This window comes from Lampris incognitus, chromosome 7 (assembly GCF_029633865.1).
Source record: "Lampris incognitus isolate fLamInc1 chromosome 7, fLamInc1.hap2, whole genome shotgun sequence".
Taxonomy (NCBI): domain Eukaryota; kingdom Metazoa; phylum Chordata; class Actinopteri; order Lampriformes; family Lampridae; genus Lampris; species Lampris incognitus.
Window position 1 is genome coordinate 68,238,750 of NC_079217.1, and position 20,290 is coordinate 68,259,039.

Genomic DNA, 20,290 nt, shown 5'->3' on the forward strand with positions numbered 1-20,290 from the left:
TGGTTGTGCAGGTATAGGCAGCTGAAGCACATGCACTTTCATTTGTCACTTCCAGGGCATGGGCCATTTGGTTGCATTTACCGCATTGTTGTATCATAATTGTAATTATGTTTTTGTGGACACTCCTTGCGTGCATTGTGTGGTTATATGTGTCTTGTTATCTTGGAGTACACCAAAGCTAATTCCAAATAAACTGTAAAGTTGGTATGGCAATGAATGTTGTTCTATCTTTTCTAAACACACACTCAATTCCTGTTTCTTTACAAGGAACCACAGGCCTTCCTGGCTTCCCTGGACTCCCAGGTCTGAAAGGGGAACAGGGAGACGAGGGCCTTCATGTCCAGGGTCCTCCAGGAAACACAGGGCCTAAAGGTGAAGACAGTTTTACAGTTTTATACGTCCCAAACTGCAGAGAGACAGAGCAAGTTCATTATGGAGTCATTAATTAATTAAGAAAAAATCCTGGAAAACAATCGTTAACACTAGAAAGCAGAACGTTCTTATTAAGTGGTTGATGATATTTAATGTCTCTTGCTCAGTAGTCTTGTCCTACAATAAAGTCCTTAATATTTGAGGCCTGTGTTTTCAGAAATGTAAAAGAAGGTGCCTATGCAGGTTAAACACAGACCTATCCATCCAGTTATCGGGCAACATGGCAAACAGAACAGACAAGGCACCTTCTCTCCAGCAAACTCCACCAGCTACACCCACTGGATCCCCATGTGCTCCAAAGCCAGCTGGAAAATGTAGTCCGTCCAGCATGGCCTGGGTCAACCATGGGGTATCCCGCCATTTGGATGTTCCTTCTGTATAACCAGCAGAGGATGTCCTGGGGTAATCCTTTCTAGGTGCCCAAGCTGCCTTAGTTGAATGTACAGGAGCAGTGTCTCTAATCTGAGCAGCTCCTGGATCACTAAACTCCTCCCCCTGTGACAAAGTGTGAGCCAACAACCCTACAGAGGCACCCCATTCAGCCACATGTATCTATTACAGAGTGAACCCACAACCCTACAGAGACACCCCATTCAGCCACTTGTATCTTCTACAAAGAGTGAGCCCACAACCCTACAGAGACACCCCATTCAGCCACTTGTATCTACTACAAAGCGTGAACCCACAACCCTACAGGGACACCCTATTCAGCCACTAGTATCTATTACAGAGTGAACCCACAACCCTACAGGGACACCCCATTCAGCCACTTGTATCTTCTACAAAGGGTGAGCCCACAACCCTACAGGGACACCCCATTCAGCCACTTGTATATATTACAGAGTGAACCCACAACCCTACAGAGACACCCCATTCAGCCACTTGTATCTACTACAAAGAGTGAACCCACAACCCTACAGAGACACCCCATTCTGCCACTTGTATCTATTACAGAGTGAACCCACAACCCTACAGGGACACCCCATTCTGCCACTTGTATCTATTACAGAGCTAGCCCACAACCCTACAGAGACACCCCATTCAGCCACTTGTATCTTCTACAAAGAGTGAACCCACAACCCTACAGAGACACCCCATTCTGCCACTTGTATCTATTACAGAGCTAGCCCACAACCCTACAGAGACACCCCATTCAGCCACTTGTATCTTCTACAAAGAGTGAACCCACAACCCTACAGAGACACCCCATTCTGCCACTTGTATCTATTACAGAGCTAGCCCACAACCCTACAGAGACACCCCATTCAGCCACTTGTATCTACTACAAAGAGTGAACCCACAACCCTACAGAGACACCCCATACAGCCACTAGTATTTACTACAAAGAGTGAACCCACAACCCTACAGCGACACCCCTTTCTGCCACCATGAGTTCATTCTTCTGGCCTTTTGTGAAAGCTTGTCACCATAGGTGTAGCTGTGATTTATTGCTCTGTAACACCACATTTCAATATAACAGCCACTTGACTGCAGCTCTTGTACCTTGCTGGCAGTCAGTAGCTACAATAAGATTCTGAGATAGTTGAACTCCTTCACGTTGCCCAGTTGTTGTTGTTGTTGTTGGGTTTTTTTATGTGGAGAACTGCAATAGCAGGAGTATGTCCCTAAGATGCATGTCCTTGGTGTGGACAGAGACCTGAGCACTCAGGCGAAACCCCCATGAACACAGGGAGGAACATGCAAAGTCCACACAGAAGGACCTTGGTGGTCACTGTTGGGCTTTGGCCCTGGAATGTCTTGTTGTGAGTTAACCGCACCAACTGCTGAACCACTGTGCCAGGCCGTCTGCCATAACGTCACCAGGCTGGATACACTGTCCAGAGTGTCTCCCCGCCTGCCACCCAGTGACTGCTGGGATAGGCTGCATCATCCCCGCCACCCTGAGAGCAGGGTAAGCGGTTAGGATAATGGATGGATGGATGAATGAAAGAGCCCAAATGTTAATTTAATGGCACAAACCAAGCACAAACAGACGAGACCGGTTTTGAACCATGTGAACCCTGATGGGGTCCACGGTGACATCACAATGCGTAATATCTCAAAAACCATTACAGCACAAATGATAGTTTTGTGGCACAGAGCAGCACAAACGCTGCACTAGTGAATAATAATATTTTATTCCTGGTCTGACTACACGGGGCGCCAGCTTCACAGAGGCAATACTGCACATGGCCAGCGGTGGCAGCACACCAGTCTCATCAGACTGAGGAGATGTCAGGTCATCAGCCCCACAGCTTCTGGAAAGAAGCTGTTTTTCAGTCTCTTTGTGCGATGTGATGTCAGAGCCTACCTGATGTTGTGATGCCCATGCTGGTAGTTTATGTCTATTAACTATCTAGTGTCTTTTGCTACTTTTAATCTTTTTTTGGGGGGGGGGGATTTTTTTCCCCGTTTCTCTCACCAATTGTACTTGGTCAATTACCCCACCCTTCCGAGCCGTCCCGGTCACTGCTTCACCTTCCTCTGCTGATTTGGGGGGGGGGGGGCTGCAGACTACCACATGCCTCCTCCCATACACATCGAGTCACCAGCCACTTCTTTTCACCTGACAGTGAGGAGTTTCACCAGGGGGTCATAGCACGTGGGAGGATCACGCTATTCCCCCCAGTCCCCCTCCCCCCTGAACAGGTGCCCCAATCGACCAGAGGAGGCGCTAGTGCAGCGACCAGGACACACACCCACATCTGGCTCCCCACCCGCAAACACAGCCAATTGTGTCTGTAGGGACGCCTGACCAAGCCTGGAGGTAACTCGGGGATTCGATCCAGTGATCCCCGTGTTGGTAGGCATCGGAATAGACAGCCACGCCACCCGGACACCAGTTAATCTTTTAATCTTTAGTCCAAACACTGTAATCAGACCTCTCAACACAACTTTAAGATTTAAGTGTTTCTACTTTTTTCCACACTGAGTTGAGTTTTGTCTTTACTTTAACAGGAAGTCTTGTGTTTGTGACGAGGGCAGTTACAGGCGGGGGCAGTTACAGGCGGGGGCAGTTACAGGCGGGGGGAGTTACAGGCGGGGGCAGTTACAGGTGAACTGTAGTGAGTTAATTTGAGGAACGCTCTGCTGTGACTGTGGTGAAGTTACATAATTAATAATTAATAATCATTCCTGTCTAATGTGCTCTTCAGGAGAGAAGGGTCTCCCTGGAGTTCCTGGATCACCGGCGTTTGGAAGCCGAGGACGACCGGGACCTTCGGGAGCCCCAGGCATGCCGGGAACTAAGGTAGAAATCTATGTGTATGTGTCTCTCTCTGTGTGGGTGTGTGTATTTTTATGTGCACCTTTAACTACAAGATGGTTTGAACGGGGAGTCAAAAGAGGCCATCCTTGTAAAGAGGGAACGACCATCCCTGAACGGGAGGGGGGGGCTAAGAGTACATGTGTCGCCATCTTACAATGCTGTGCTTGCAAACATTCCCTAATCATCTGTAATAGTACACATGGCCTATGAAGCGCTAGTTAATGGTCACACTGTAGCAATTGCAGGAAAGTAGAGACGGACAATTTCTCTCATTGATTACATGAACGTGTGGGTTTTTTATTTTCTTTATATAAAACCAACAACCCAAGCAACATGGCGCTGCCCAAACCCATCTCATCCTCGCTCCGCCTTCTCACCCCGGAAACCCTTTCTTAAAGGGCCCGTGTCTACCAGTTATGGTGAATTGTGCCCATATAGTCCGCTAAATACTTCCCGCCAGAATTCACCATAATAAAAAATGTCAACGTGGAGGGGGACGGATGGTCCGGCCGCAACGGATTCACCAAACAGGTGCGGAGGCTGGGGTGCCTACAGGAGGGGCCTTAAGCACCCTGCGGGGCGGCATGGCGGTAGGGTGGGTAGTGGAGGAACCTTAGGGACCTTGTCGGGGCGTGGGGGCAGAGTAGGAGGGCACTCCCGCCATGGGGGCTGGGCAAGTCCAACAAATCGGTCCAAGTCCAGGTGAGCCAGTTTGAGGCAATCTACTGAAATGCACTCTGGCTTGTTGCCAACTTCCATGACAAAGTGCGTGTTTCCAGTCTCCAGGACGCAGAACGGCCGGTCGTAGGGAGACTGCATGGGTCAATTGTGGGCGTTGTGGCAGATAAAAGCGTATTCTGCTGACTGCAGACTTGTGGGAATGTGAGACTGTGAGAGGCCGTGTTGCGAAGTGGGGACTGGTGCAAAAGCTCTGGCGTTATCCAGTAGTGTGGTCTGTTGATGGGCTGCAGACTGGGGACCTGTGGTGTTGGGGACGAAAACCCCTGGGACCCACAGCGGCTGTCTGTAAACCGGTTAAGCAGACGAGGACTGGAAATCCTCCTTAGGGGTGGTGCTGAGGCCCAGCATGACCCGTGGGAGCCTGTCGACCCAGCTGCTATCCTTGAGGCTGGCCCGAAGAGCGGCCTTCATAGAGCGATGAAACCGCACACACAACCCATTGGCCTGCGGGTGGTACGTGGTGGTGCGGTGGAGCTTCATTCCTATGCTCTCTGCGACTGCGTTCCAGAGCTCCGACGCAAACTGTGAGCACCGGTCTGAAGAGAGATCAGATGGGGTGCCGAACCGGGCGACCCAGCTCCTGATGAATGCCCGGGCTACGTCGATGGACGTCGTCAATGACAGTGGGACAGCTTCTGGCCATTGAGTGGTCCTGTCCACCATGATGAGGAGGTAAATAAAACCATAGGAGGGGGGCAGGGGGCCCACTAGGTCCACATTGATGTGGTTGAACCTCCTTTAGGGCACCGGAAAATGTGCCAGGGGGGGCCTGGTGTAGCGGTGCACTTTAGAGTGCTGACACTCCACGCAGGTGTCAGCCCAGTCTCTCACGTCTTTTTTGAGCCTGTGCCAGACGAACTGGCGGGCCTCCAGCAGTGAACGGAAGTGTTGAATGGCGAGGTAGAGAGCAAGGAGCTACCAATCGAAGGTGCTATGGGGCATAACTGTTGGGTAAAGAAAGCAAGCGGCTGCCAAGCGCCGTTCACCCACTGCTCGTGCACCGCCCTGACTGTGTAGTCCAAAGCATTTGTAGTAATGGTGATCGGAGCCTTGGGTGATGGGTGCACCAGCATTGTTGCATCAGCCAGAGCAGCCTTCATGTCCACAAAAGCCTTGTCCCTCTCCGTGGACCAGTCCACAGTGTGTTTGGTGGCCTTGCCTTTCAGGGCCTCATACAGTGGTCACATGAGTTGAGCAGCTCGGGGGATAAAGCAGTGGTTAAAGTTCACCATGCCAAGGAACTCTTGTAGGGACTTGACTGTTAGCAGTCGCGGTAACTTCACGACTCGGTGTCGGAGGAAGTCTATGGTTGTCAGCCCGAACTGGCACTTGGCTGGATTGACGATCAGCCCGTGCTGGCTAAGCCATTCGAAAAGAGTCCGAAGGTGGGACAGGTGTTCTGCTTTGGAGGTGCCGGCGACGAGGACGTCGTCTATAGACGAAAATGACAGGCAGGTCCCGTAGCACCGAATCCATGAGGCACTGGAATGTCTGTGCGGTGTTCTTGAGGCCGAACGACATGCACAGGAACTCGGAACAGTCCAAATGGGGTGATCACCGCCGTTTTGGGGACATCCAGTGGGTGGACGGGCACCTGATGGTATCCAAGGACGAGGTCCACTTTGGAAAAGATGACTTTTCAGCCAGGTGGGCGGAAAAATCCTGGATGTGTGGGACTGGGTAGCAGTCTGGTGTTGTTGTATTGTTGGTAATCACCGCACAGGCGCCATCCAGCACCAGGCTTCAGGACAATGTGGAGGAGTGAAGCCCAGGGGCTGACGGTGGTGAGCTTGGCCGGGTCGAGGCGCCGAGCCCGAACATAGGGGCGATGTGGAAGATGAGAAGGTGGAATGCACGAGGACCGGGAACTCAGCGAGAAGCCGGCGAAAATCGTCTGTGGTGGAGAGCATGCTAGACAGTCTGATGGAGTCCGCTCCGCTGAGAGTACACACATATGAACTGAAAGTGAAAGCATGGATCAAGCAGCGGTTTTTGGCATCCACCAGCAGCCCATAGACGCAGAGGAAATCTGCGCCAAGGAGGGGGATGGCCACTTTTGCTGTGACAAAGTCCCAACCGAATTGCTGTCCCCCGAAACACAGCTCCACGTATCTAGTGCCATTAGTGTGGATGGGACTGCCATTAGTGGCTTCCATGGGGGGGGGCATATCTGCAGGACAGGATGTCTACTCTCGATGTGGGCAGGACGCTCTTCTGTGCACCCGAGTTGTACAGGAACTGCCGTCCAGAAATGGAGACTTTGATGAAAAGCAGCCTGCCAGTTCGGCCAATGCACATGGCCACCACTGAGTGCTGGCTCCGGCGTTTCCTGCCGCGCTTGGCCTTAGGTCCAAACTTTGCCCGGTAAAAACACCGGCCGTGGTCCTGTTGCTGTTGAGGAGCTGCTGCTGTGGTGGCGACCGTTGTGTCTCCAGGCAGTGGTGAAAATGTTTGGGCAGGAAAAAAAACGCGGCCGCACAGCGCTGTTGACCAGCCAGGAAAAAAATTATCAGCCTTCTTGGCCAGAGCACAACAGTCAGTGATGGCGGTGTTGGCTAAAGCAGCTCATACCTGAGAAGGCAGCTGTCGTAGAAATAGTCCGGGCTTGTGCTCTCCTAGGAGATCCAGCATCCTGTCCATAAATTCAGACGGCTTACTGTCACTGAGGCCTTGTAGAGAGAAAAGCTGGCTGGCCCGCTCAGCGTCAGAAAGTTCAAAAGTTTTCAGCAGGTGAGCATTGAGTGTCTCATATTTATCCTGCTGCGGAGGATTTTTGAGGGGGCTCACCACTCTGATTGCTGTTGAACTGCTGAGAGCTGACACCACATAATAGTATTTTGTGGCGTCCGTGATGATTTCTCGAAATGCGAACTGCACTTCTGTCTGGGCGAACCAAGCTCCCAGAACTCCAGCAGCTTGGGAGAAACCACGTTAGTCGTCATGTTCACGAAGAGTTGTCTCGGGAAACGTCCAGCAGACAAGTGTCGGGGTCACCAATGTAGGAATTGCAGGAAAGTAAAGACGGCCAATTTATCTCAGTAACAACACGAACTCGTGTGTCTTTATTTTCTTTATATAAAACCAACAACCCTCTCAACATGGTGCTGCCCCAACCCATCTCATCATAGCTCCGCCCACTCAACCCGCAAATCCTTTTTTAAGGGCTCTTGTCTACCAATTATGGTGAATTGTGCCCATATAGTCCGCTACAATATAGTCTATATGTACTATATATATACACACACATATATCATCATCGTTGGCATCTCTCGTGTCCAAGGATCCATTCCAAGAGATTAAAGTGTGTGCTTGAAACAAAGATGGCTTGACAGTCCAAGGTGAGAATAGAAGAGACTGGAACAGCGTGGACAGGGGATAGAAGGAGGTCCACCCATTGGCAGATTTTTCGGTGGCGGCGCTTTTCTTCCACATGCGTTTGTTTGTCAGTTTCGGCCTTGATGGAAGCAGCCAGACAGGCAGCTCTCCGGTGCTTTTGATTTTCCGCTACTTTTCCCCAGTTCTTAGGGTCAATGTTGAAGGTGATCGGTGTTCCTTTGATACAGTCCTTGTAGCGTTTTTTGGGAGCTTCTCTTTTTCTTTGACCTTCAGTCAGGTCGGAGTATAAAATTTGTTTTGGGAGTCTGTCGTTTGGCATCCTCTGAATGTGGCCAAGCCATCGCAGCTGGTGATGTTCAATTGTTGCCTTGATGGAAAGGAGATCGGCTCTTTCGAGAACTTGACTGTTGGTGACCCGTTCTTGCCAGCAAATTCCCAGAATACTTCCCAGTTTTTGCTGGTGGAAGCATTCTAGTTTATGGATTTGGTACTTGTAGAGGGTCCAGGCTTAACAACCTTACAGGAGGGTTGAAAGAACCACTGCACGGTAAACCATGATTCTGGTTGATGTCTTGAGATCACAATCATAGAAAACACGGTGAGAAAGTTGGCCAAAGGCAGTGTGGGCAGCTTTCAGTCTGTTGGTGATATCCGGTTCTAGACTGCATGTTTCTTCGAGGATACTTCCAAGGTACTGAAAGGATTGAACTTGTTCTATAGGTTGGCCATGGATGGTGATTTGAAGAGGAACTCCTGGGGTATCCTGAGGCACAACAGCAAGTGTTTTGGTTTTCTTGATTTCACAGAAAAGCCAAAAGTTTCGTAGGCCTGAACAAAGGAGTTGGTGATTGACTGAAGACCTTCTGGAGTACTGGCAGGAGCAGCATTATCATCGGCATATTGAAGCTCGATGATGACGTTGGTGGATGTTTTGTTCCTAGACTTCAAGCGCTGGACATTGAACAGGCTGCCATCGAAGTGGTAACAGATGTTGACTTTACCGTCATGTGACTGAGCTGTCTTCTGCAAGAGAGCAGCAAGGTATATGGAAAATAAAATAGGCGCTAGAACACAGCCTTGCTTTACTCCACAATCCATGGGGAAAGGCTCGGAAAGGGTTCCACAGAAACAGACACAGCCTTTCATGTTATCATGGAGGGCGCGAATCATCTGGATGAAGTGGTCAGGGCATCCAGATTTGGATAGCACATCCCACAAAATGGCTCTCAGAAGAGAATCGAATGCTTTCTCAAGGTCGAAAAAGATGAAAAACATTGTCTTCTGTTATTCTCTTGCCTTCTCCATAAGCTGTCATGCCGCAAAGATTATATCGGTGGTCCCTCTGTGGGATCGAAAACCGCTTTAGGATTCGGGGAGAACTTCTTCAGCCAGGGTGGTGAGACGATTCAGAAGGACAGAATTTTCCCAGCTGTTGAGAGGAGGGAAATTCCTCTGTAATTGCCGGACACTCCTCGGTCCCCTTTTTTGAAAATGGTAATGATGTTTGCGTCTCTGAAATCAGCTGGGGAGGTCCGGGTTTCCCAGAGTTGCAGGATGATTTCATACAGTCGCTTCTGAAGAGATAGTCCTCCATATTTGTACAGTTCTGCAGGGATTCCATCGGGGCCAGCCACTTTGTTGTTGTGCATCTGAGCGATTGCTGTTTGAAGCTCCTTGGTTGAAGGAGGTGCAGACAGCCACGGTTTTTACGGCAGAGTAGGTAAGCCATCAAGGCAGTCAGGAGACGCTCGTGATGGTTTGCAGTGGAGCTGGTGGAAGTGCTGTTTCCATCGTTGACTGATGGCTACGTCATCCCTCAGAATTGTTACGTTGTTCTCTGCTTTAATTTGTGTTGGTGCGGTCTTGATGGGCCCGTAGATGGCACGGGTAGCAGAGACAAATTCGTGGAGGTGGTTCTGGTCTGCGTAGTCCTGGATCTCAAGGGCTTTACTTTGCCACCAGGCATCCTTCATGGAGCGGAGTTGAGCTTAGGTGTTTGACTTCAATTTCTTGTAGTGCTCTTCTTTCGTCTCGGAGATTCTGTCTTTCTCCCAGGAGAAACGAGCTTGATTCTTTGTACTGATCAGGTTGAAAATTATCAAACCAATCCTGATGACGTTTTTTCAGAATACCAATTTCGGTTTCAGCTACAGCGAGGAGGGTCATTTTTGGGTTTATCCAGTTAGATATGGGGTTGTTTTCGATGAGGGCAACATCCTTCAGGACTTCCATGAACTTATTCTGGAAGCTTCTTCTTACGTTGAGATCTTCAAGCTTTCGGACGTTGATTTTCTTTAGCGGGATGGTCATGGCAGGGCATCTAGGCTTGGGTTTGAGTCGCAGATGGAGCTTGGAGATGACCAGCCTATGATCCGTCCAACAATCATCGGCATGTGGGAGTGCCTTGGTGACATTGACGTTGGATCGGTCCTTCATGCGTACAATCACAAAGTCAATGAGATGCCAGTGGTGGGATCGCGGATGCATCCAGGTAGTTTTCTGGCTCATTTTCAGGAAGATAGTATTTGTGATGGTGAGACCATGTTTGATGAAATGTTTCTCCCACTAAGTGTTTTTTTCAGATGAACTGATTCGACTTTCTGGGATTTACTTTACTGGACTGTTGAGCATGCATGAAGATATTCATGACATAATGTCATTTTTCGGCAGGGTGACTTGGGTGTGGGGCTTCCAGGGCAGCTGGGCCGGCCTGGTCCCCAAGGAGAGGGGGGCTCAGTAGGGCCTAGTGGGAACCCTGGCCTCCACGGACTGGATGGACGCCCAGGATCCCCAGGCAAAGATGGTCCCGCAGGACCCCAAGGTCAGAGAAAACACACATCTATGATCAGAATCAGCTTTATTGGCAAAGTGCCTATGCACACGATGAATTTGACTCAGGTTCACAGCAGTTTCTAGCACTTGCAGACTCACAAAGAAAAAAAGAAGAAAAATAAGGAAATAAATGGAACACAGGACATTAGAGGCAAGCATGTATGCACAACAGGTATGCCACTACTATACAGAGTTCAGGTATGGTTAAGTAATCAACAATCAATATATTCAATTGAAAGAATATAACTGACCTGATTGTATTGTTACTGTTTTATAATTTTGTAATTTGATACAAATTTGTAATTTGTATTCAATTACGAATTTGCCTCAAGGGGCTTAATAGTCTATTTAGCTGAAGAGGCTAATCTTTTGGGCGGCATGGTGGCGCGTTGGTTAGCGCAGTTGCTTCACAGCAAGAAGGTCCTGGGTTTGAGCCCTGGGGTAGTCCAACCTTGGTGGGCCGTCTCGAGTCGTCCTCTGTATGAAGTTTGCATGTTCTCCCCGTGTCTGCATGGGTTTCCTCTGGGGGTTTCCTGCCACAGTCCAAAGACGTAGGTCAAGTGAATTGGCCATACTAAATTGTCCCTAGGTATGAATGTGTGTGTGTGTGTGTGTGTGTGTGTGTGTGTGTGTGTGTGTGTGTGTGTGTGTGTGTGTGTGTGTGTGTGTGTGTGTGTGTGTGTGTCGGCCCTGTGATGGCCTGGCGGCTTGTCCAGGGTGTCTCTCCGCCTGCCGCCCAGTGACTGCTGGAATAGGCTCCAGCATCCCCGCGACCCTGAGAGCAGGATAAGTGGTTCTGATAATGGATACTATTTTTTTTTAAGCAATATATTTATTGAATTTTGTTTGCAAATTACATCAAAACAAGTAATAGCACAGTGCAGCAAACATTTTCACCCTACCCCCCCTCCCCATAACCCTGTCCCTATAACAAGTAATACAATTCAAAGCAGGGTTAAAGAAGATAAAGATAAAAATTCAATTAATAAAAATAATAAAATAAAATAATAATAACAATAATTTCTTTCACAGACTGATTAGAGGGTGTAGTTTTTTTTCAGTTGCTTTTACGCATATAAACAGTCAGATAGAGTTGTTCTACTCCCCCAGAGCTTGTTCTTGCTGAAGCAAGTTACCAACATTAGTATTACGTCTTAGGAGGTACAGAAACAATCCCCAGATTTTATCAAAAACACTTTGTTTACGTCTAACAATATACATTATCTTTTCCATTGACATGTTTGAGGCCATTTCTTTAACCCACATACCAATTCTTGGTCCATCAACACTTTTCCAATTAAGAGCAATTACACGTTTTGCTTGTAATATACACATATCTATAAATCTGAACTCATTGCTATGTAAATGTGGGGTGGTAGGATATAAACCAAGAATAAAAAGCTTTGGACTCAATGGTAATTTCTTTGACAAAATTTGATCAATCATATCAACAACATCTTGCCAGAAGGTTTTCACTGCCACACATTCCCATATACAGTGAAACAGCGTCCCCCTTGCCTCACTACACTTAATACAGGTATCAGGAATATTGTCATTAAACTTGTGCAATTTAACAGGAGTTATATATGTACGCATCAGCCATTTATACTGTAGAAGCTTTAGGTTGCTGCTAACTGTCTGTCTCTGGGCCTCTTTACATGCCTCACTCCATTCCTCTAAAGATATTTCCTCCTCTATATCTCCCTCCCATAATCTCAGTTTTGTCTCTGATGATTCATCAGATCCAGATACAAATAAGTCATACATAGTTGAAATTAAACCTTTATCATAACAGTGTTTTGTGACTGCAACTTCTAATATAGAAATAGTAGGAATGTCTAATGAATGGCTTTGACAGGATGATATAAAACTCCTTAGCTGAAGATATTTGAAAAAATGATTCCTTGGAATGTCATACTTGGTAGATATTTCCTCAAAGGACATGAATACTTCATCCTCCACCCTGTACATGTCTTGCACTTTCCTTAACCCCTTTTCAGCCCATAATTTAAATCCCCTATCATTTTGCCCTGGTTTGAAATTGGCATTACCCCAAATAGGACTGAAGCGTGACCGGGACATATTTATATTCAAATACTTACAAGCATCGAACCAAACATCAATCATATTCAATATTATAGGGTTGTCTGTATTTTTCTTCAGATATTTACGGTCTGCTGAATACAAATACAGGTGCAATGGTAAGCCTGGTTTAACAGAGCAGGCTTCCAGATCAATCCAAGCTGGGGGACTTCCAGATGAGAAGTAAAACATAATCGACCTTAATTGTGCTGCCCAGTAATACCATTGGATATTTGGACATTTCAGGCCTCCTCGATCATATGGTAGATAAAGTAAAGATAGACGTAATCTAGGACGTTTATTTTGCCAAATAAAGTTGGTAAACAGTTTCTTGATTTTCGTGAACAAAGATGAAGGAGGGGGTAGGGGGATATTCTGGAACAAATAAAGAAATTTGGGAAGTATATTCATCTTTAGGATATTAATCCTGCCGATCATTGAAATAGGTAAGGATGTCCAACGCTCTATCGAAGCAATACTAGCGTCCAGGATGGGCTCATAATTTGACTGAGCAATCTTATTCACCTCAGGGACAATTTTTATTCCCAGATATGTAAATGTGTCTGTTGGGTTGAAGGTAGAAGCATAAACAAGACCATTCTTCCTCTCTGTTTCATTCAGTAACATTATAGATGATTTGGAGTAATTAACTTTATAACCAGATATTTTCCCAAATGATTCAATAAGGCTTAGGAGCGCTGGGATAGATCTATGCAGATTTTTAAGCATTAATATCACATCATCGGCGAAGAGTGCTACCCTGTGCTCCAGATGTCCCTCTCGAATTCCATAAAGATCGCTGTGTGTCCTCACCGCTATAGCAAATGGTTCTATCGCTAGGATAAAAAGTAAAGGCGATAAAGGGCTCCCTTGAGGGCAACTTCTACAAATGTTAAAAGGTTTAGAAACCTTACTATTCGTCAAAACTTCTGCAGTAAGCCCTGTACAAAGCAGTCTTACCCATTTGATAAATGTATCCCCAAGGCCAAATCGTGTGAACACCTCAAACAGATAAGGCCATTCAACACGGTCGAAGGCCTTCTCTGCATCAAGTGAAAGTAAGGCCGTGTCAGGCGCCTCCCTCTGACTGTATAAAATATTGAGCACTCGTCTAACGTTATGAAAACCCTGTCTCCCTTGAATGAATCCGTTCTGGTCTTCTCCCACTACTCTAGGTAGAAGATCCTCCAATCTTCTTGCAAGAATTTTACAGAGTATTTTTGTATCAGAATTTAGGAGACTAATTGGACGCATATTTTCACATTTTGTATTTGGTTTCCCCGGTTTTGGGAGTAAAGTGGTTAGGGCGCCCCTCATAGATGTAGGGAGAAGACCATTCTCAAAGGATTCCTGAAACATCTCCAAGAGGGGTGGTATTAATTTGGTTTGAAATTTTTTATAAATGTCTATAGGGATGCCATCTGGACCCGCTGATTTTCCAGCCTGCATACACCCAATTGCTTCTGCAATTTCCAATGCAGTTACATCTTGATCTAATACTCTACTTTCCTCTTCCGAAATTTTAGGAATATTAAGATTGTCTAGGAATTGTGTTTGCGTGTCCAGATTAGGAGAGCACTCAGAGCTGTATAATTTCCTGTAGAAGTCTCTAAAGGCTTCATTAATCTCTGTCGGGTCCACTATAGTTCTACCACTTGGGACTTCAATACAATTAATAGACCTTTCTGTTTGTTGTTGTTTAATGCGCCATGCTAGAAGTTTTCCGGGCTTTTCCCCCTGATCATAGTAGGACTGTTTGAGTCTCATTAAATCAGCAGCCGCTTTATTAGCTGCCAGTTCATTGTACTGTGCTCTAAGCAGTAGCAGTCTTGTATGAACATCTGTAGGTATATTTCTATTATTATATATTTCTGTTTCCAGTTTTTTAATTTCCTCATCTAATGTCTTCATTTCAAGTCGTGTAGCCTTTTTCTTGGAACTAGTGAAGGAAATGATTTGGCCCCTGATAAAGGCTTTGAAAGCCTCCCACCTTGTGCTAGCAGAAGTCTGGGACTTGTTACATTCAAAATACAGGTCAATCTGCTTATCTAAGAAATCTATGAATGTAGGATCCGCAAGCCACCCGGGTTGAAAACGCTATCTCGGGGGGTCGCACACTAAGTTATTATCTTCATAGGTCAAGGATACTGCAGCGTGGTCAGACAGAACTATACTACTATAATGACATTCATCTATTTTGGAGACAAGTAGCGCTGAAACCAAAAAGTAGTCTATGCGTGAGTGAGTTCTATGAGTACCGGAATAGCAGGAATATTCTACTGCGTTCGGTTTACCATGCCTCCAAACATCAAACAAATTTAATTCCTTCATAAAATGGTGTATCGTCTTTCTGGACTTACTGTGGGTATCATCTAAACCAGTTGACCTGTCTTTTGAAGGATCTAACGTACAGTTAAAGTCGCCAGCTATTATGTATTTCCCAGGATGATTTGAAGCAGTCAAAAACAGACTATTATAGAATTTAGAGTCATCTTCATTGGGGCCGTAAACATTTATCAAAGTTAAGGTTTCAGATAATAACCTACCCTGGACTACAATATACCTCCCTGCAGGGTCCTTAACTACATGCTGTACCCGTAATGGAACCGATTTATGAATTAGTATCATAACCCCTCTAGCATGAGTGGTCTAAGGACCAGACAACACTTGACCCTGCCATCGTCTTGCTATTTTGGGAACGTCCTCATCCACCATGTGTGTTTCTTGTAAAAAAACGATTTTTGATTTCAAGGATTTTATCCTGCTCATTACCTGCTTCACTTTTGTGAGTTTGATCAAACCCCTACAATTCCACCAAGTACGTTTTACCTTGCAACTCTCTGACATTGATTCCGGTATGTTATATTAGGAACCGTAGTGAAGAAGTACTTTGACAAACCACACCCACTGATGATAGAATAAATAATAAAATGAAACCACAAAAACCCACCCTCAACCCCATACGAACCTAAAGTCCAGGAACTCTGGACATCCCCTCCCATCCCACGTTTAACTAGCGCTAAAACGAGTTTCTCTACCTTTTCTTTTCTTCTCGCTCCAGCTCGCTGTCTTACTTTTTCTAAATACTAATCACACATAACATCATTAATGAACTGTTCAACGCCAACAACATGTAGGCATATATAACATTAACCACCCGAACACATACACCAACCTGGAACCCGTGCATGCAGACTGGAAGGCGAGGAGAGGGAAAAGTCTATAGCCTGGTCACAAGAGTCCGCGATGCATTGGGCCTTCCGTCCTCCGACAGGCGCATAAACCGATGATGACTCTCTCTGTCCCTTAGGTCTAGGCCTACTTGGATGTGCCCATGTCATTTCGGCTGGTGCTTGGACATTGTCTCTCATTCAGGGTTAAGTGCATTCCACAAAAGCTGAATAGTCTAGCTATAAACCAGACTCCGTCCTGTCCAGGTAGAAAAATAAAGCCTAAACAAAAACAAAATGGCGACAGCCCGAACACGTAGCTACATCTTTCGTGTAAATGGAAATAAAATAAAATAAAGTGAGCTTAATAGCCTACTGCATCAGTCCTTATCCGAGGGATTGAATAAACCGCTCCACTTCTGCCGGGGTTTGAAAGGTGTGGGGTCTCTCGTCGTGTGTTACCAGGAGCCGGGCTGGAAAGATGATTCTGTGCTTGTGGATCCCCTGGTCTCTCAGCTTCTTCCGGACCTGGTCGTAGTCGCGCTGCATCTTGTGCACCCCAGCAGAGAGGTCGATGTGAAAACGGACCGGCGTGTTCTTGTAAAGGACCTGTCCCTTGGTTTTGGCTGCCTTTAGTACTCGCTCCCTGTCCTTAAAGTTCAGGAACCTCATGATCAATGTCCTTGGACGACCCGTGCGACAGTCTACTGGAGCGCCGATTCTATGAGCCCGCTCCACCACCAAGCCCTCCCGTGGATCCATGTTCAGAGCCTCCGGCAACCACTTCTCCAGAAATGCAGGTGCATCCTGGCCCTCTTCTCTCTCCGGTAGGCCACCAACCTTACGTTATGTCGCCGACTCCTGCATTCCAAGTCCTCCACCTTGTCAGTAAGGCTTTTGACGGTGTTTTCCAGCGTGCTAACTCGGGGTGTTAGCTTCTTCACGTCGTCCTCCACCTTGTCAGTCAGGCTTGTGACGGTGCTCTCCAGCGTGCTAACTCGGGGTGTTAGCTTCTTAACGTCGTCCTCCACCTTGTCAGTAAGGCTTTTGACGGTGTTTTCCAGCGTGCTAACTCGGGGTGTTAGCTTCTTCACGTCGTCCTCCACCTTGTCAGTCAGGCTTGTGACGGTGTTTTCCAGCGTGCTAACTCGGGGTGTTAGCTTCTTCACGTCGTCCTCCACTTTGTCAGTCAGGCTTGTGACGGTGTTTTCCAGCGTGCTAACTCGGGGTGTTAGCTTCTTAACGTCGTCCTCCACCTTGTCAGTAAGGCTTTTGACGGTGTTTTCCAGCGTGCTAACTCGGGGTGTTAGCTTCTTCACGTCGTCCTCCACCTTGTCAGTAAGGCTTTTGACGGTGCTCTCCAGCGTGCTAACTCGGGGTGTTAGCTTCTTCACGTCGTCCTCCACCTTGTCAGTAAGGCTTGTGACGGTGCTTTCCAGCGTGCTAACTCGGGGTGTTAGCTTCTTAACGTCGTCCTCCACCTTGTCAGTCAGGCTTGTGACGGTGTTTTCCAGCGTGCTAACTCGGGGTGTTAGCTTCTTAACGTCGTCCTCCACCTTGTCAGTAAGGCTTGTGACGGTGCTCTCCAGCGTGCTAACTCGGGGTGTTAGCTTCTTAACGTCGTCCTCCACCTTGTCAGTAAGGCTTGTGACGGTGTTTTCCAGCGTGCTAACTCGGGGTGTTAGCTTCTTAACGTCGTCCTCCACCTTGTCAGTAAGGCTTGTGACGGTGCTTTCCAGCGTGCTAACTCGGGGTGTTAGCTTCTTCACGTCGTCCTCCACTTTGTCAGTCAGGCTTGTGACGGTGTTTTCCAGCGTGCTAACTCGGGGTGTTAGCTTCTTCACGTCGTCCTCCACCTTGTCAGTCAGGCTTGTGACGGTGTTTTCCAGCGTGCTAACTCGGGGTGTTAGCTTCTTCACGTCGTCCTCCACCTTGTCAGTAAGGCTTGTGACGGTGCTCTCCAGCGTGCTAACTCGGGGTGTTAGCTTCTTAACGTCGTCCTCCACCTTGTCAGTAAGGCTTGTGACGGTGTTTTCCAGCGTGCTAACTCGGGGTGTTAGCTTCTTAACGTCGTCCTCCACGTCAGAAATCCGTTGCTCGGCCTGTTCCATGCGGCCCGTGCATTCCTGTATCTGTTTCTTTACATCCGCAATTGTCGCTTGCACTCCATCAATTTTCTTGTAAAGTCCACTTTTCAAAGACTGTATGGCTTTCATGATATCTAGGTTGCTATTCTTATCTGTGTCTAACATTTCGTCATCTTCCTCGTGGTCGTCTCCTTCGTTAGCCATATTTTCAACCTGCATGGCGTCGCTAACCTTCTCGGCCTCTTCCTCGTGTCGCGATTTCCTTTTCTCCTTCTCTTTTTCTCTCTTTGCCTTTTCTTTCGGGGTTTTCCCTGACATTTTAGTTCTGGGTACTCTTATACACGTATTGCGTGACTTTAGACAAGATTCGGATTAGTATTGTAGGATTAATTTACACGGTAGCTGCAGAGCTTGAGATGTGCGACCCCCTAGTCCCTCGCCATAACCGGAAGTCCATGGTTACTATTTTATTAGGATTGTGGCGGAAACTAGGGGCTATGCCTCTCACCCAGCAGGGCTGTGAGCTGGAGGCGTGGTTTACGTTGGGGGCGTGGTTTACGTTCCCAGGCTCTCTGGTGCAAGGTTGTTCATGGTTCAGTTTGGTTTTGGAGCTGAGGAATAAAGTTCAACCTCGCCTTCGTCTGCTGTGTTTTTCCTCATCCTGCCACATTGGTGACCCTGAATTGAACATGTTTGGAGCAGAAGATGTGTGTGAATCCACTTCGGCCACGCCGCCCCAACTCTCACAGCCGGCCGTTCTCGCCGCGGCTGTGAAGCTCCCAGAGTTCTGGCAGAGCGACCCGGCCTCGTGGTTCCAGCATGTCGAGGCGCTGTTCCACCTGCGTGGAATCTCCGCGGACGACTCCAGATACTATCTGGTCGTCGCTGCGCTGGACCAGCAGTCCACACGCCGGGCCATGCAGCTGTTGCCCCCCCCCCCCGCAACTAGGTAAATACGTCGCCCTCAAACATCTTCTGCTCCGGAGGTACAGCCTATCTGCCGCAGAGAGGGCAGATAGGATCCTCTCCCTAGCCGGTTTGGGCGACGGGACGGCTGTGGATCTCATGGACAATATGCTGTCGCTGCTAGGCTCGGACGAAGGTGGATTCCTTTTCCCGCACGTTTTCCTGCGCCAGCTCCCGTCTCCTGTGCGCGCGGCTTTGGCTAACTCCCCGTGTCTGGCCGCTGGTGACTGCCGAGGTTTGGCTGAGGAGGCCGATCGGGTCCTGCTGGCTACCAGACGGTTCTCTGTGCAGAGTGTGGCATCGGAGCCTCTGCAGCCGACGTCGGAGGACGCGGACCCGGCAGTGGTGGCTGGAGTGACTGCCCGGAGACGGCGCGGGAGAGGCCTCTGTTTCTTCCACCAGCGGTTCGGCGGCAAAGCGAGGCGCTGCGTCCCTCCGTGCACGTTTGAGACGGCGGGAAACTCCAGGGCAGCGCTCAGTAGCAGCTGTGGGCGCTGGCGGACGTAGTGAGCTGCTCTTCATTAAGGACACGATGTCAGGAAGACGGTTTCTGGTGGACTCAGGCTCGCAAAAGAGCCTACTCTCTCCTGCTAAGACAGACAGGTCGGCCGAAGGCGGCGGCCCACAGTTAAGTGCAGCTAACGGTTCGTCCATTGCGACGTTTGGCACAAGGTTGGTGACTGTTTGCTTCCACGGGCGCCATTTTGAGCGGGACTTTGTAGTGGCCGCCATTACTGTTCCTATTATCGGTGCGGATGTTCTGTGTGCTAATGGTCCGCTGGTTGATGTTACAAACCGCCGTTTAATTGATGCTGTGTCTTTCGCCACTGTTCCGTGCGAGACAGGGGGAGCCGGGCCGTTACCACACGCTAACTTTTTAGCTTTAGGGGATGTTTTTCAGCGTTTGCTGGCGGATTCTCCATCGGTGACTCCACCTGCCTTTTCCACCGCGGTTACTAAACACGGGGTAGAACATTTCATTCCCACTCTGCGACCGCCAGTTTTGGCGCGCGCGCGGCGCCTCGACGCGGTAAAATGCGCTCCAGCTCCCCAGCTGGAGCGTCTGGGTATAGTGAGGTGTTCCAACAGCCCGTGGGCCTCGCCGCTTCACATGGTGCCCAAGGCGGATGGGTCGTGGCGGCCTTGCGGCGACTTTCGCCGCCTGAACAACGTCCCCGCCAATGACCGCTATCCCATCCCACACATACAGGACTTTTCCATACGCCTGGCAGGTACCACTATCCTCTCTAAGGTGGACCTGGTGCGCGGCTATCATCAGGTTCCCGTGCGCGCAGAGGACGTGCCCAAGACCGCAGTGATCACCCCGTTTGGGCTTTTCGAATTCATGCGCATGCCTTTTGGCTTGAAGGGGGCAG

At 48.4% G+C, this 20,290-nt stretch overlaps 1 protein-coding gene across 1 annotated transcript in view; it reads left to right on the plus strand.

The window, feature by feature from the left end:
* Window positions 1-20,290, plus strand: part of LOC130115333 (collagen alpha-1(IV) chain-like) — a 204,537-nt gene that overhangs the window by 92,625 nt on the left and 91,622 nt on the right. The window contains exons 23-26 of the mRNA XM_056282942.1: window positions 268-372; window positions 3,588-3,682; window positions 10,076-10,246; window positions 10,448-10,598. Coding sequence (XP_056138917.1) covers window positions 268-372; window positions 3,588-3,682; window positions 10,076-10,246; window positions 10,448-10,598 — 522 coding nt within the window. The remainder of the gene's footprint in view (window positions 1-267; window positions 373-3,587; window positions 3,683-10,075; window positions 10,247-10,447; window positions 10,599-20,290) is intronic.